Here is a 17,122-nt window from a genome sequence, read left to right as displayed (position 1 = left end):
AGATTGGAGCCTGATGAAACTGTTCGAAAGCAGAAAAAAAAGGAGGCCAGGGAAAGACACTACGGTAAAGATGAAGAGACAACAATGTATCATTACATGTAGCCATTATAAGGAAACTGGACATAACAAAAAATATTGTAAGAAGAAGGATCAGCCACTTCCAACTGACAAGTAGTGAGTATTCATTTCTGCAATTTTCAGTTTCTTATTTTCAGTTTATTTTTAGTTTATTGAATGTTGCTATGTATATTTGTAGGTTTCAGGAGATCAGTCAACCCTTCAAGGTCTTCAAGGTCCACCTCTGACTCAGGATTCTGAAAATGAACCTGTAAGTGCAATCTAAGTTGGTTATTTGACAATTTTTTTATAGTTGTTGTTTTCTACTTTGACAACTTATATCTTTCATAAATATATGATATGAACTTGTTCCTCTTTTCATGAATATATAGGTTTATCATGATCAGCCCATGCATGAAAGCTCTCAACTTCCAGTACTTAATGAGGATTCCCAATCCTCGCACAAATTAACAGTAAGTGGTTTAGCAATTAGTGTACTTATTGCTTTGTTTCAATTTTAATTTTTCAGATAATATTATACTAATACTTGTTGTTTTGCAGGCTAGAAAAAGGAGTGGTTCATCAATGCAAATCAAGCAAAAAGCAAGAGGACATCAACTTCAGGAGTCAATATAAGAGATCCTATTCCCTTTAGTACAAACCTTCCAGTTGTTCCTCCTCGACCACAAACTAGATCGAGCTTCAAAGGTTTGGTTCCTACCTTGGAGAAAGATGGCAAGAAATATGTTAGCATGAGCAACTTGGCTTCACTTGTAGACCCGAAGAGCAAGAAAAAGTGAACATTACATGCAACAATATGACATTTTGGTGTTTTTTTGGTTATATGTTGGATCAAAACAATGATACTTTGTATCGATTTTTGTCTTATTATGTGGTGGAGCATTTTGACATTTTGGTGGCATTTTCTATGGGGTTAATGACAAGTTCAGAATGTTTTGTGGCATTTTGTATGGGGTTAATGGCAATTTGACAAGTTAATGACAAAAACAGGGCATTTCTTGCATCTCTGTGCTCTATATTTTTCTTTATTTTTGCTTGATTGTTGTATTTTTACAGTATTTTACAGACCGTTTTTACAATGTTTTTTCACTTGATTGCTCAGGTTTTTGGTTGAAGATGGAATATTAACCATAACATAATATTACGTACAAAATTATATGTTGCCGATTACAAAACAACATAATGATAGAGTAAAAAATACAAATTACATATCCTAAAATAGCAACTTAATATTGCCGAATACATGAAAAATTGAAGAATATACTCCAAAGAAAATTGACAAAGACTCAACCAAAGCAATATTTAAACAACACCATAAGCCAAGATACAACCAAAAAATAAACTAAAACAGTTTGTCTTCGTTGCATCTGTGCAATTTTGCCCTCCATTCTATTCAATTTTTGAAGCAATTCGGGTATGATAACCTTTGCCCTTGCACACATCGGCGGATCTTCCTAACAAAAAAAACCACATCCGCTTCTTTTTTTCGTACACCCAAAAAACCTCATACCTGGGTTGTCGTCGGTCCATGAGGCTTTTAAAATCGCAAGCCTTCCACAATGACAAAATTTTTCTCTATTAGCAGCCATATTTTGTGAGATTTTTTTCTACTAAATGCAAGAGAGAAATGAAGAAATGGGACTTAAATAGAAGGAAGAGGGTATAGTGTAATTTCCCACCAGGTTGTTGATTTTCCCTTCAATTCTCCATTCTTTCCCTCCATATTTAACAGCAACAGAGGATTTCAGCAGCTGCCATTAAGTTTTAACGAAAATCCCCAACCGGTACTGAAATTGGAAAAAAAATCCACTTAGGGGACCAAATGTGTGAATTGCCCTTAGTATGGGACTAAAATTAGAATCGGATCCACTTATGGGACCAAAAATGTAATTTAACCTTCTTTTGCTTTATGTAGAAGAAGCCATTTGTTTGTGTTCATCATTTGAATATAAAGCCTGCCTAAAATGAATTAAAAATTACTTTTGGCGAACCGCATATGACACCGATCACTGGAGCAACAAAGAACTTTATACTGCAATTGTGGTTGTTTGTACGTTGTGGATGGCTTGCTTATCTCATCCAGTTTATGTAATATATATATATATATATATTTCCATTAATCAAATGACGTTGTATGCACCTTGTAATAAATTTATATTTAATTGTTAAAAATTATTAGTGAGATGATTATTAAAATATTAAAATATAAATGACTTCTAATAGTTCAAATTTATATAATTGGAAAAAAAATAGCTATAGTAGCCTAGGCAGTCGGGATTATTACTAATATTTATTAGTAACAATGTGTACGTTCAAACCACTTTTAATCTTTTAAATGGTGTAAATACAATGGGGATAGAATTAATATTTTGGTGACAAATAAGATTCTTCCTACCGTGTTATTAGATAAAAACTAAAACATGACACTTTTAATTATTATCTTAAAAATTGAATTTGTGAAACTGTTATAATTTTGTGGCCCAATGACCCAAGTATTAGTAGGCCCACCTATTGACCCGACCTACTTGGAGGCCCTATACCTAAACCCGACCCACCACCCGACCCAATCCAGGTAACTAATTATATATATATTCTAACCCTAACCCTAACCCTAACCCATTATTTCTACCCTCTCTTTCTCTCTCTCTCTCTCATCGCGTTGTCTGCTTCCTCACTCTGTTCTTCTCCCACCTCTTGACTTAATCAACTGCCGTTAATGGTTGTGATTTTCCTAAGCCAAGATGATAGCTTTAGGAAAGCCATCCTTGCCTTCCTTTTCTACCGATCCCTTACTCCTATAAATAGGGGATCAGTCTCCCGGCCATAAACACAAGAAACCGAACAAAATCTGTTTTCCTCTCCCTCTTTAAAGGTTCTGTGTGAACGTGAGTGGTGGATTTGTGGTGACCATGTTTTTCATGTTGATCTTTGTGATCTGAAATTGTTAGTGGTAAAATGCAAACGTGGGTCGGTTTTGTGTTCGTGGGTGCGGTGCCTAGTGACCGTGTTTCCTTTTGGTTGGATCTGGCTTATATCTAAGTCGTTTTCATACAAATGTTGTTATTCAATTTATTTTTTAATTACTATTATTATCAGTTGAGATCTGTAATATTGGCTTGTGATATTTAAGGAGTTTCGTACTCCAACCTTTGTAATAATTGATAGGGTGCTTCATTGTGAAAGAAGATACCACAAGGGTTTCTTAAACACCCTCTAGTGGTATCAAAACCTTGTCTCTGATCCTTGTCTCGCCTTGGTGGTGGTAACCCCTGAAAATCCCTCCTTTTAATTTCTGCAATTCTTTTTTTTTTCTGTTTCTATTATTGTCGAGTTATTATTTCTGTTTGATTAGTATTATTATTACTGTTTTACCGCGGTAAATTCCCCTAATATCCCACCTGGCCAGACCCTTGAGGTCGTCGGGTAACTGGTCGGAACTTAGGCTAGTAAGCCTCGATTTCTTGTTTCTAGAATCATTATCTGCTATTATTATTGTGATCTGTTGTGATTACTTTTCTGAAATTATTACTGTGATTCGTTGTGATCATTCTCTGAAAATTATTGAGATCTGTTTGAAATAATTATTTAAAATTATTATTGTGATATGTCGTGATCTTTTGAGATAATTTCTACTGTGAACTGTTGATATATTTTTCTGAAATTACTGTCCAAATAATTTTTCCTGAAATTGTTATTCACTTTCGTGATAATTTTCTGAGTTTGTTGCTATATATTTTCTGAATTTATTAAGACTGTGATTATAACTTTTGAAATCGTCTTAAGTGAATTTTTTTTTTCAAGAAATATTCTTTTGAAAAACACTAGTTTTCTTTCTAAATGGCCGGATATAACCTTCAACCCTTTGATGAAAAAAGTGATTTTTTAATATGGCAACAAAAAATGAAAGAGATTCTTATTCAACAAAAGCTTTTCAAAGCAATAAATGGGAAATATACAGAAAATGTTTCAGAAGAAAAGAAATTAGAAAATGACGTATATGTCTATTTTTCAATTATTTTGAACCTATCTGATACTGTTCTTAGAAAAGTAGGAAGACAAAACTTTTCAAAAGAACTTTGAAAAAAACTAGAAGATTTATATATTGAAACATCTTTACCAAGTAAACTCTTTTTGTCTAAACTTGAATTGTCTAAGAATATTGATGAAAATCTTGATGATTTCACTAAGTTAATTCAATACATAAACACATTGGTGATAAAAACATAGATGAATATTCTCCTATTGTTTTGCTTAATCCTATTTCTGAAACATACTCTGGTGTAAAAGCTGCTATTAAATATAGTAGGGATAGTGTAAACCTTGAAACAATTGTAAACGGTCTAAAAAGTAAAGAGATGGACTTAAAAGCCAATAAACCTAGTCAAAACCAACATGAAGTTAATTTTGTTAGGGGAAGACCAAAATTCAGAATCATTGGTTTTAGGTACAACAGTAGAAGTAGAAGTAGGAGTAAAAGCAAGAGTAGTAGTAGAAGCAAATCTAAAACTAGGAAAAATTCGTATAAGGAAGATAAAACAAAAGAAAGACGATGCTATAATTGTGGTATTAAAGGACACTACATTAAAAATTGTAGGAAACCAAAAAGGGAAACTAGGGATAGATTTTATGAAGACAAAGAAAAAGTTAATAATATGTCTGATGAAAACTATGGTGAAGTGTTTGTGGTATGTGAAGTTAATTCTGTTCACTCTTTAAACAAGTATGAGTGGTTAATTGACTCTGGTTGTACTTTTTATATGAGTCATTTCAAAGAAATTTTTACGAATTTTAGAAATAAACATTCTGGTTTTGTTTCAATGGCTAATGAAAAAATATGTGAAATCAAAGGTCTAGGTGACATTTCTGAGTTTTAAAGAAGGTTATAAGTTAACCTTAAGAAACATCAAGTACGTCCCTGACTTAAGTCATAATCTCATTTCTTGTGTTGTTCTCGAAGAAGAGGGTTTACAGGGCAGGTTGGGAAAGGGTCTCATGAAAATTATGAAAGATTTATTAATTGTCTTTAAGGCTAAAAGAAAACGTAATCTATATATGAGCATTGTCATGTATGACAATATTGTTGCATCTGTGTCTGAAACAATATTGTGGCATAAAAGACTTGGTCATATAAGTCTAAAAGGGCTCGAATTCTTGAGAAAGGAAGGAATTTTGAATGAAAAAATTGAAAAATTAGAATTCTGTGATGATTGCGTGATGGGTAAACATCATAGAGTATATTTTCCTGTTTCACCTTCCCCAAACCCATCTATGTCTATATGCACCTTAGATTACGTATATGCTGATGTTTGAGGTCCCTCAAATGTAACCACTCATGGTGGAAATCGTTGTTTCCTGTCTATTATTGATAATTTTTCTAGAAAAGTTTTTGTTTTCTTGATGAAACATAAATATGAAGTTTTTGAAAAATTTGAAAAGTGGAAAATTTTGGTAGAAAATCAAACTGGCAAAAAATTGAAATCTCTTCAATCTGACAATGGCCTTAAGTTTTGCAATCAAAATTTTTCTGATTTATGTGAGAAGTTTGGAATTAAAAGACACAAAACTAATCCCTATACCCCCCCCCCCCCAACAAAACGGTGCCGCTGAACGCATGAATCGTGTAGAGTGGATATCAGAAATAATCCTAACAACTATTACAATGATTTTGGAGTACAAAACTCCTTAATAGTTACAGGCCAAAATTACAGATTAATGAATGAACAATCAGTAAGGTAAAATAGCAGAAAACAGTTTAAAGTAATCGGCTCAGAAACCTGCCAGAACCAAGTAAAGGGAAAATCGGTCACTATGAATACCGTTCCCACTCGTCACCGACCCACGGCAACACCACTTAACCAGAGATCACGACCACACTCCAAATCACTCGGTTTTATTTTCTCACGTCGGTCACAAAGACTGTTTCTCAGTAGTTTCACAAAGAGTATAACACAAGGAGGTGTTTCATTGTTTTTCACCGGTACCGCACAAAGGGAGGAGATACCCTTTTAAATAGGGACTAGAGAAGAGTCCTAGAAGGTAAGCCAAGGTGGCTTTCCTATCACCATTGTATTGGTGAAGGAAAGTCACCATCTCTGTTGGTGAGAAGATGGAAAGAAATCAGGCGGATTTTCGAAGAGAAGAAAAAGAATCAGCGGCGCAAGAAGAAATGAAAGACAGAATCAGAGAGAGAGAGATAGGTTAGGGCAACTTATAAGTGGGTATGAAGTGGGTCGGGTCGTGGGTAGGGTCGTGGGCTTCCAGGTGGGTCGGTCCGTGGGCTTTCTAGGAGGGCCTGATAGCTTTGGGCCATATCTCACAACAAATCGAACACTACTTGAAAAAGTTAGATGCTTGTTGATAAGTTCTGGATTATCAAAATCTTTTTGGGGTGAAGCTGTTTTAACTGCTGCTCATTTAATTAATATATCTCCTTCTGTGCCCTTATCTAAAAAACTCCTAAATCTATTCGGTCTGGAAAACAACTTGATATATCCTCCCTACGTGTGTTTGGATGTTCTGCTTTTGTTCATCAAAATTTAGATAAATTAGAACCTAGATCCTTAAAATGTATTTTTATTGGTTATCCTGAAGGGGTAAAGGGTTATAGACTTTGGGTTCGTAGTCAACCTGATTTTAAAGTCTTAATTAGTAGGAATGTTACCTTTAATGAAAACGAAATGCCGTGTCTAGATAAACACAAATCAGGCAAAAAGAACCCACCTTTAATAAGGTGAAGGAAATTCTAGAGGATAACCAACAGAGGGAAGGGATAGATGATAACTTAGAAGAACAAAATACAGAAAATACTGAAAATACACAAAATTTGAACCCTCTTGAAAACTACCAACTAGACAGGGATAAAAATAGAAGACAAATTAAGATCCACTCTAAACTTAAAGATTTTCACACAGCCCTTAACACTAATTTTCTGAACCCACTAGTATTGATGAAGCTATGAAACTGAGTGCCATGAACGAGGAAATGAAATCTTTAAAAGATAACAAAACTTGGTTCTAGTTCCCAAACCTAATAACTCCTCAATAGTTGACTGCAAATGGATGTTCAAAATTAAGCAAGAAAATCCCATAAAGTATAAAGCTTGACTCGTAGCTAAAGGGTTCACCCAAAAAGAAGGAATTGACTATAATGAATTTTTTTCTCCAATTGTCAAGTATACTACTGTACGTATTATTCTTGCTCTCATAATTGGGAATTAAAACAAATGGATGTAAAAATTGCTTTCTTGCATGGTGATTTAGATGAAAACATCTACATGACTTAACCATTTGGTTTCACCGATAAGTTTAAACATGACTATGTGTACTTATTAAAAAAGTCTTTGTATGATTTAAAACAATCCCCTAGACAGTGGAATAAGAAATTCGATCTATTCATACATTCTTTGAAATTTAAAAGAAGCCATTATGATCATTTTCTTTACTTTAAGCATGTGGATGATATTCTCATTTTTCTTGTGTTATATGTTGATGATATGCTTATTGTCAGACCCTAGTTTTCAACTTATAAATTACTTGAAATGAAAGATCTTGGTGATGCTAAAAAGGATCCTTAGAATGAACATTGCTAGAAATAGAGAAAAATCCACAATACTTTTAAATCAAAAATCATATATTCAGTCCATTTTAAAAAGATTTACTATGGAAAATTTCAAACCCACTTCTATGCCTCTAACTGCTCATTTTCAACTGTGGAAAGATCAAAGTCCCAAAACTGAAATTGAAAAAGCAAAAATGAAAAAAATGCCATATTCAAATATTATTGGATCTATCATATTTCTCATGGTGTGCACTAGATCTAACATTACATATTAGCTGTCTTAATAGATACATGTCTAATCCCGGTCCCTCTCATTGGGAAGTATTGAAATGGTTACTTCGATACCTACGTGGCTCTGAAAATATTGGTATCACTTTTTCTAAATTCTCTAAAAACATACGACTCGTTGGGTATGTAGACTCTAACTATGCTAATGATAGGGACAGTAGAAAATCCACCACTTTTTATATGTTTACATTCTGTGGCTCATGCATAAGTTGAAAATCCCAGCTTCAACATATAATTGCATTATCTAGCACTGAGGCTGAGTATATTGCTACCACTGAAGCCTTTAAAGAGGCAATTTGATTAGATGGCTTAATAAAGGAAATAGGTTTCCTTAAAAGCAAACTCATAGTGTTTTCTGACAGCCAATCCTCCATTCAACTATGTAAAAATCCTCTATTCCACAATAGAACGAAACACATTGACGTTAGATACCACTTCACTCAGGACATTGTAGGAAAAGAAGTCATAATGTTGAAAAAAATCAAGTCAGAAGAATACCCAGCAGATATGGATACTAAATGCTTGCCTATAGAAAAATTCATTACTTGTTTGAAAATTTTAAACCTATTTCCCGACTAACATATATGCTGTCAAGGATTCTTTCAAAAGTTTGCAGGTACACCCAAGGAGAATTTTTGGCAGTGATGATTTGCCATATCTAAATTAACTCTGGACCTACCATTTTTTTTAAAATGGGTCTTTGGTCCAAGATGGAGTATGTTATTATTTTATGGCCCAATGACCCAAGTATTGGTAGGCCCACTTGGAGACCCACCTATTGAACCGACCCACTTGGAGGCCCTATACCCAAACCCGACCCACCACCCGACCCGTCCTAGGTGACTAATTATATATATTCTAACCCTAATCCTAACCCCATTATTTCTACCCTCTCTCTCTCATTCCGCTGTCTGCTTCCTCACTCTGTTCTTCTCCCACCTCTTGTCTTAATCTACCGCCGCTAATGGCAGTGTCTTTCCAAAGCCAAGATGATAGCTTTTGGAAAGCTATCCTTGCCTTCCTTTTCTACCAATCCCTTACCCCTATAAATAGGGGATCAGTCTCTCGGCCATAAACACAAGAAACCGAACAAAATCTATTTTTCTCTCCCTCTTTAAAGGTTCTATGTGAACGTGAGTGGTGACCGTGTTTTTCGTGTTGATCTTTGTGATCTTAAATTGTTAGTGGTAAGGTGCAACCGTGGGTCGGTTTTGTGTTCGTGGATGCGGTACCTAGTGACCGTGTTCCTTTTTGGTTGGATCTGGCTTATATTGAGTCATTTTCATACAACTATTGATATTCAATTTACTTTTTAATTACTGTTATTATCATTTGAGATCTGTAATATTGGCCTATAATATTTAAGGAGTTTCGTACTCCAACCTCTATAATAGTTGATAGGATGCTTCATTGTGAAATAAGATATCATAAGGGTTTCTTAAACACCCTACAGAAACTTTTGTATTTCTTGTATATGGGAAAAAATAATATGGAATTATCATTTATTCTAATGTAACTTTTTGTGTAAATTGTCTTTTTGCCTTGTTTCTAATTATTACTTAATTAAAATTCTAAATACCTAGTTAAGAAAGAGAAGTCTCAAATGTCATCACTAAATCCCACAAAATCATTTTCTTTCAAAAGTATGTATCATTCATAAAGAATAATAATAATGAGGACTAAATACATTTTATTATTCGAATTATGAGCCTTTTTACACTTTGGCAAAATTTTGTACTTTACAAAATTTTGCACTTTGTTATTTATAACTGTTTTTCAACCAAACTTTTTGTCAAAAAATCATTACATGCAGCACAAATATGATATTTAAGAGTTATGTGATGCTCTATTTTTCTCATATGCATAACATGTAACGTTTTTTCGATAAAAAATTAACAAAAAGACAATCGTATATGGTAACGTGCAAATTTTGCAAAATTAAAATGATAAGTTGACGCAAAATAAAATTTTGATGACAAAGACAAGCATAGTTCGAATGGTGAAATATAATTTACCCTAATCATAAATAAACTTCATTAATATTCCTACTAAATTAGTTGTAGAAATTCTATTTAACTTGAGCATGCAAATATTTAAATTATTATACATTTACACCTCTTGTTACCTTCAATGGTCTATTACAGAAAATGAAAAATCACATCCTTTAACGATTTCATTTTTAACGTTATAAATTACAGCAATCGTTTTTGAAATTTCGCATTATTATAAATACCCATTCATTGATTGAAAAACTACTAATACTTTCTTAATTTTAAAGGTCGTCTAAAAATTAGTTCAATTCGTTAAGTTTTCATCCATTTTTATAATGAATTGACCAAAATGTTCTTATAAATTAAAAACTATAATTTTATTAATTTTTTAATTTTTTTTAACTAAATGAATACTTTTTTTATAATTTTAAAAAAAAATTCATCCACCTTATTTGGTTTTTTTATAAGTTTTTAATTTTTTTTTAAAAGAATAAAAAATACAGTTAGAGCAAAATTAACAATTCATACTTCCATTCAAAGATTATATAATTTCTTCGAACATCAATGGCATTTTTTATTTTTTAAACAATGAAAAAATATTTATAATTATGACAAATTTCATGAGAAGTTGTAATTTACCCAAAATAAAAACTAGAACATGGGCGGGCGCGCACACACAGGCGAGTTAGTTGAATTAATTTGAGTTGGAAATTTAACTACACATCAGAGAAGACCACAGTGGTGTTAGGACATTGCTGTGTGTGGAAACGCAACACGTGTTGCAATATTCATCATGAAATGTCAATAAATTGAGAAAGCACGGTACGTTTAAGTAAATATGATACAAACATCATCATTGTGTAGTAAGATCCTCTTAACTAGTTATCAGTGTGAAAGACGATGTCTGATTATACCTCGTGCCTCGTCCAACTCAAAGTGAGCGCTCGAAAACTCTGTGCTGTTGAAGAAAGCTTTCAGATCACTTATTCCGTAATCAAGTGCCTGCATGGACATATACGTATAAACTCAGTCAGCTTTTTACCTTATCAACATCTGGACCGTCAAGTGCCCAAACAAACAGTAGATTGTTAAGGAATTGAGATAACAAAGTTGAACTCAGATTACCTTGCTTTGCAGTTCTTCCACTTTTACATCCACGTGAGAAAGATTTACAGTTGAACCAGACACCATTTCTTCAAAGTGCAAGGCATCCTTCACAAGTCTTCGGAGAAGATGCAAAACAATTCCATTGAAGTCCTTCTTGAATATCATATACTTTTTGAAGCTCTGCAACAAGTTTTTAGATCATGTTTAGTTCATCTTCTACAGTGAGAGGCATCTCCCAACACATAAATCATGCTACTAATTGCGTGACAAAAGATTCATTAAGATGCTATCTTTTATGCTTATCATTCTTTGTTGTATTGGAGTCATCAGTTGCGAGCTACATGGATTAGTAAGACACGGTTGTGCTAGAACTAGGAACAACTGAAATGAAAAGTTTGGAGGAAACAATTGAGTGATTGATTGCAAGGTCGATAAAGTACCTTCTGCAAAGCTTTCTGCACACCGAACTTTTGGGTTGAGATGAAAGAATCCAACAGAACACGAATAGCCATGTCCACATCCTCCTGAGTGACATGCTGTCTAAGGTGCATCCTGGCATGGGCTTCAGACATCCGTATCATTGATTCTATGTGTCTCACGGCAATAGGAACTCCCTGTCCATGCTGCAAAAGCAAATAAAAGAAAACCATCCATTATAAATCAGTTGACAGTTTCGTTGCATGAGGCACAAACTAAATATGTATTTAAGTTTAATCTCACTGATGATTCTCTCCGTAATTCAGCATAAACTTGCGTAAGCTTGTCTAAATCTGCATCATGCAACCTCGGAAATACATTCAGCTTGGCATAGGTGAGGTACTTCTTTAGCAACTCTTGGGGTATTATCTGTAGAAAAACAATTATTAATCAAAACCAGAAGACAAGCTCATAAATTTTGAGAAAATAGTAATAGCAACAAGAGATTGCGATTAAGACCTCAGGATCGGTTTGTCTTGTGGAAGCTTGGACATCATCTTGTGAATTGGCCATAGACCGATCATCAAAATTGGCACCTTTAGGCTGCGATTTGCAGTGACTATCAACTACAAATTGTGCCAGCATCTCATCAGTCACTGGGTCCACCACATCCTACATGCATTATACATTTCTCTATTAAAAACCTGCTTACAATGATTGTAAGAAAGTAACTGATACAAAATAAAATGAGAACGAAGAAATAGTAGACCTTGACAACACAGAGAATATCAAACCGGGAGATGATTGGATCAGTCAGTTCCACATTTTGAGCAAATGTCTTTGAGGAATCATATCTGCAGGAGAAGATTACCAGGAAAAATATCAAATGGTCGTTGAACGGATGAAATATAGAAAACAATAAAAAAGTAAACTAACCCATTAAAACCATCAAACCTTTGAGAAGATTGAATCTAACAACTTTCTCAAGATAGTCCAAATAGAACCAGCAAGAAAATACATGCAAATTGGAATCTCCAGCGCTTATCCGTGCTGAAGTATTTGTTTCTGTTTCTTTGAAAAATTTGACAGAAAACTTTCCTGAGAGTTCCTAGTGGGATTTCAAGATCCAGATGGAATCCAGATACAGGGAAGAAGAAGAATTTATTCTCATCCTCACACGATTTTCTAGGGCCCTGTGTAATTTGCAAGCTAATTTCTTAATCATATGGGGAAATAACTATAACTTGGAAATAGAACATAGGCATCATTTTGTAGATAACTGGTGCATAACCTTCCAATCTTTTTAAGCACTGGAAAGGTGATGCTCCATTTAGAAAACTAACAATTATTGGCAAAAATCAAAACCCAAGCAGCAGTGATTTTGCATTTCCAACTAACATATCAGCTGAGTTGTATTAATTTGACTTGTTTATACCTTCCTCCAATAGGATTTGCCGCTGCAATTACAGAACAGCGAGCCTGGAGAGATGTGACTATCCCGGCTTTTGATATGCTAATACTCTGCTGCTCCATTGCCTCATGAATACTTACCCTGAATAATAAAGAATTTCAGAAGAAGGAAGATGTAGGAAGAAGTAGACATGCCTCCTTAATACAATTGTTACCTGTCCTGATCATTCATTTTATCAAACTCATCAATAAGACATATGCCTCTATCAGCCAAAACAAGAGCTCCTCCTTCTAGAGTCCACTCCCGTGTGACTGGATCCTTGTGAACTGCTGCAGTGAGTCCGACTGCAGAAGCTCCTTTCCCAGTAGTGTAAACAGCCCTTTGTCCAGTCTTTTCAACATACCTAATGATTTGTTTTACCAAGTTAGGATATTGTTCAGGTAGCCTTTGGTTTGAAGGATTAACAATTGAGGGAATGATTTGAAGGAGAGAACTCCGAATGCTTTAATATTGGTTGCATTTGCAGTCCATTATAATAATTGAAGAACCAAGCAAAACTGGTTGTTATTTAAGGATTTAGAATCCACAATTTATAATAATTGAAAAAAACTAACTCATCAAAGTCTTTTAGGGATTTATGATCCACAATAATATTAAATTACGCAAAGGAATATGATGGATTTGTTATTAGAGATTTGAATTCTGCCGCCCCCATTTCATTGAAACCAAACACACTAACAGATAACTTACTTGAGGAACTGGGACTTGGCGGTTCCAGGATCACCGAGCAGGAGTACATTTATATCCCCTCTTAGACGGTGTTTGCCTTCAACATTTTTCTCTTGACCACCAAACATAGCAAGAGCAATTGCAGTCTTTATGTCCTCATGATCATAGATTGAAGGGGCTATGGACTTGATGATCTGGAATATTTGAAAGAAAAATTAATGGTTAATGATAAATCAATTAGATGGATGTAACACAAACTCAACAGTGGACCTACCCGTTCCCCGATTCTTGGGTCTTTTGCCAATTTCTCAATTTCTTCTTTGTCTTCTTGGGTAAGCTTGTAAGCTGAAAAGAGATCGTGTTTCTTGGTGACATAATTTGCTTCAATCACGGTGGCAAAGACAGGAAACCCATTCTTTGTATTCAAAGACAAATCAAAATTATTGGTATATATGCCTGTGACCTCCTGGATTTTGGAAATGAAACATGTTATGAGTCGAGATACATGATGGCAAACTTTAGTTAAGGTAAAAAGATAAGTTTCAAAATGCAAGAGATTTACAATCTCTTCTCCTGGACGGGCACAATCAATGAGATCATTCAACAGTATCACTTCCTTGTATCTTGGAAGTCGACCAGCAGGGACAATTCCAGGGCTTTCTTGGAGAGTTAGTTTCTGGTAGTTCCTATATATTGTCTATAGCAAAGAAAGAAATCAAATTAGTGCAACTTTTAGTTGCATTTAACAGAAATAAGGAGCATCAGATTATCACCTGTTCAATGTTAACAGTGAATGGTCCTTTTGATAGACACTCTGGACAAGAACCAACCTTCACCTCTGAATATGAATTCTGGAAAAAAGGCCCTAAAATTGATCCACATTTGGTACAGTCATATTTAACTTGCTGCAATTGGGGAAAGACTCCAGAACGTCGAGTCACAACTCCACCAATACGGATCATAGTGTTCAAATGTATCTGCCTGCATACCAAAAATGGAAAGCAAATTTAGATATCATACAAAAACCCCAACATTTTTCCTTTGAGCAATCACTGTTTGGAATCAGATGTATTACCTAATGTTGCGTATCTGATCATACACTGGTAGGTTGGTGATGCGTACATAGATTTTTGGATGGATTTTCCTGTAATTTGGATGCAAGTCGAAAACAATCTTGTTGGCAACTTCTTCCATAACCTCAAGAACAGACTGAGGGGCATCAGCGAGCCAGATCGCTATGTTTGGATGGATATAGATGAACTGTTTGTAATCAATCTCAAGGCTGCACTTGTTGACTGCACAAATAAATAATCAAGTTAATATAGGAACAAACTTATACCATATGGGTCTCCACTGACAAAGACAAGCATTCTGCAGCAACCTGCTAAGATTCACAGACTAATGGAGGCTTACATTTAAGTCTGAAGTTATAGAGGAAGTTTTACCTGAGACCATTTCATTGATCTGCCTCAGATATTCAAAGTCTCCATGATCACTCTTTGGATTCACATATGTGAGTAGGAACTCCTTGAATTTCTTGGCAATGAAGCGCCTCACTTCATCTCTAGTAACCCACTCTCTCAGGGTTCCCTGAACCCTGTACATCTCAAACTCACCTTCATCATTCTCCTCGTCCTACAATATCAGCCACCAATCCATCAAATTGTGTTTATGTGTGTAATGAAACAATGAATAGAGATATTTAGCATTCTGGACATCCATACATCATAAGGGTCATCATCTGTCTGATCAGTCATGGGGATGTCATCCCTAGAGTTCCCTTGTTGTGATCCACCTGGTGAACTGCGCATTCCATCAGTATCATCCATGCTTCTTGGAGTGGTTGGGGGCCTAAAGTCAGCTCTTGTCCTTTTTGATGGCCTGTAGTTGTCATCATCAGTGTCTGCAATCAGAGATTTCCAATATCAGTTTGTCAATCAGCAAGATCCAAATGAGATTAAGTCAGAGGCCTTATGACATATACTAGCATTTTAAATAAATTACAAAAACATTTTTGCATACTAGTCACATTTCAACACACGGACATTGCACGGAATCCAGCAGCAACCCCCTAGATGAGTTACTATCAAAGATTGGTTGGCTAAAGGACAAAAGAGGTCAAGGATGTGATAATTGTAAGGCTAACAATTACTAGCAGGTTTCTTGATTCTATCAATTAGCAGCAACGTCGGCAGGAGAGGATCATGAGTGAAGGAAAAGCAAAAGTCAACCTTATCGATTACACCATAGATTCGCTGCTGAATGGCATGATACAATATTGGGATTAACTATGACTTCATTCAGGGCTACTAATAAACACCGTTTCATGGTCTCTGAGAATCATCAAGTTACAAAATGAATATTGCGGGAACCCAATTCTAACAGTTTCATTCTAGCTTCCGAACACATGCCAGTTGTTTAGGTGATTACTAAGACAACCGTATCAGACAGCAAAATTTATCATCCCCCTCCGCTAAAATAGAATCAAAACTTAGAATAGAATTCGTATCATTGTTAACAAATGGAAACAGCAAAAGCAACATAATGATAAAGAGAGTATAAATACAGTAGAGATATGTTGCACAATTTAGGACTAGAGTGGTGAAAAGCCAAAAAAGAGCGGACCTTGGTCGTGAAGAAGCTGGGGAAGCTTCCGCTGCGACACACGAGCTTCTCTGGCCTCAAGTTCGATCTCTGCAGCTCTGCGGTCGGCCATAATCTGGTCCAGATCCCTCTCATCCTCCATGGAATCGTCAATCCCCAATGACTCGTACTGGTCCTGCTGCCCCAACCTCCGATAATCACTACAGTGAGAGCATCATTATTCCATCAACCAATGACGATTCCTCCAAAACAATCATGAGCACATCTAGCAGAAGATAACATGAAGAGAAAAAAAAAAAGAGCAACTAAAGACTGACTTCATGAAATTGTCGTTGAAGAGGTCCTCCCCTTCCTCCTCCTCTTCATTAAGATTCTCCTCCTCAGGCTCGTCCCTGATAATTTCAGGATCAACAGATGCTTCATCATCATCATCGGTATAATTCTGGCTGGTATTGAACGGCAGCTGGTCGGTGTTGAATCCGGCTGACGTCGGGGAGTCCGGCACAGACGGCGGATTCCCATTTGCAGCAGCGGCGTCGCCGCCTGATCTGGATTCATCGTCTTCCCTCGCCATTTTCTCCGCAGAGAATTTCCTCCGGTTACTGTGTGTGTAAGAGAGAGAGTTGCGCCGGGCCGGGGAGAAGAATTAAGGCACCCCTACTTAGGGCGCTATCTCTCCCCCACCCCTTATCCCCATCGCGGAGTCGGTTACTCTTTTGGCGGGAACATTTGGCGCCAAAAAGATGAGGCTCGCATTTGGGCCTATCATCCCAAAAGGAAAACGCCCTACAACAAGAAAATAAAAGCCCATCTCTATTTTTTTGGGCTCTTTAAAGCGATCTGTCATAGTAATTAGTTATAAGGAAAAATTATTTTAAAAGAAAACTTCTTAAAAGTAATTTTTTATTTTTAAATAAACCAGTATTTGCACCGTGCATTG

The 17,122-nt window shown here is 35.5% G+C and overlaps 1 protein-coding gene across 1 annotated transcript; it reads right to left on the bottom strand.

Annotated features, from left to right (window-relative positions):
• Window positions 1-10,691: 10,691 nt before the first annotated feature.
• On the bottom strand, window positions 10,692-16,893 carry MCM2 (minichromosome maintenance (MCM2/3/5) family protein). The gene is made up of 17 exons (XM_011077378.3): window positions 16,500-16,893; window positions 16,204-16,382; window positions 15,303-15,481; window positions 15,024-15,213; window positions 14,654-14,873; window positions 14,352-14,559; window positions 14,141-14,275; window positions 13,853-14,044; window positions 13,600-13,772; window positions 13,064-13,252; window positions 12,874-12,990; window positions 12,208-12,292; window positions 11,958-12,110; window positions 11,742-11,867; window positions 11,462-11,644; window positions 11,040-11,201; window positions 10,692-10,916 (listed from the first exon to the last, which is right to left on the bottom strand). The coding sequence occupies exons 1-17, from the start codon at window positions 16,754-16,756 to the stop codon at window positions 10,800-10,802; spliced, it is 2,865 nt and encodes a 954-aa protein (XP_011075680.2). The 5' UTR covers window positions 16,757-16,893; the 3' UTR covers window positions 10,692-10,799.
• Between the last annotated feature and the right edge of the window lie 229 nt (window positions 16,894-17,122).

Source organism: Sesamum indicum, linkage group LG4 (genome assembly GCF_026168435.1).
Source record: "Sesamum indicum cultivar Baizhima isolate 11 linkage group LG4, ASM2616843v1, whole genome shotgun sequence".
Taxonomy (NCBI): domain Eukaryota; kingdom Viridiplantae; phylum Streptophyta; class Magnoliopsida; order Lamiales; family Pedaliaceae; genus Sesamum; species Sesamum indicum.
Note: the sequence above shows the minus strand (reverse complement) of the source record. Positions and strands in the feature narration are given on the sequence as shown.

Bases quoted from the DNA above. Each gene is read 5' to 3' on its own strand.
- MCM2 (XM_011077378.3), bottom strand. From the start codon at position 16,756: ATGGCGAGGGAAGACGATGAATCCAGATCAGGCGGCGACGCCGCTGCT. The intron at 12,111-12,207 runs GTCTACTATTTC...TAATGCATGTAG, and splicing joins ATATTCTCTGTGTTGTCAAG to GATGTGGTGGACCCAGTGAC. The intron at 11,645-11,741 runs GTGAGATTAAAC...TTGCTTTTGCAG, and splicing joins AATTACGGAGAGAATCATCA to CATGGACAGGGAGTTCCTAT.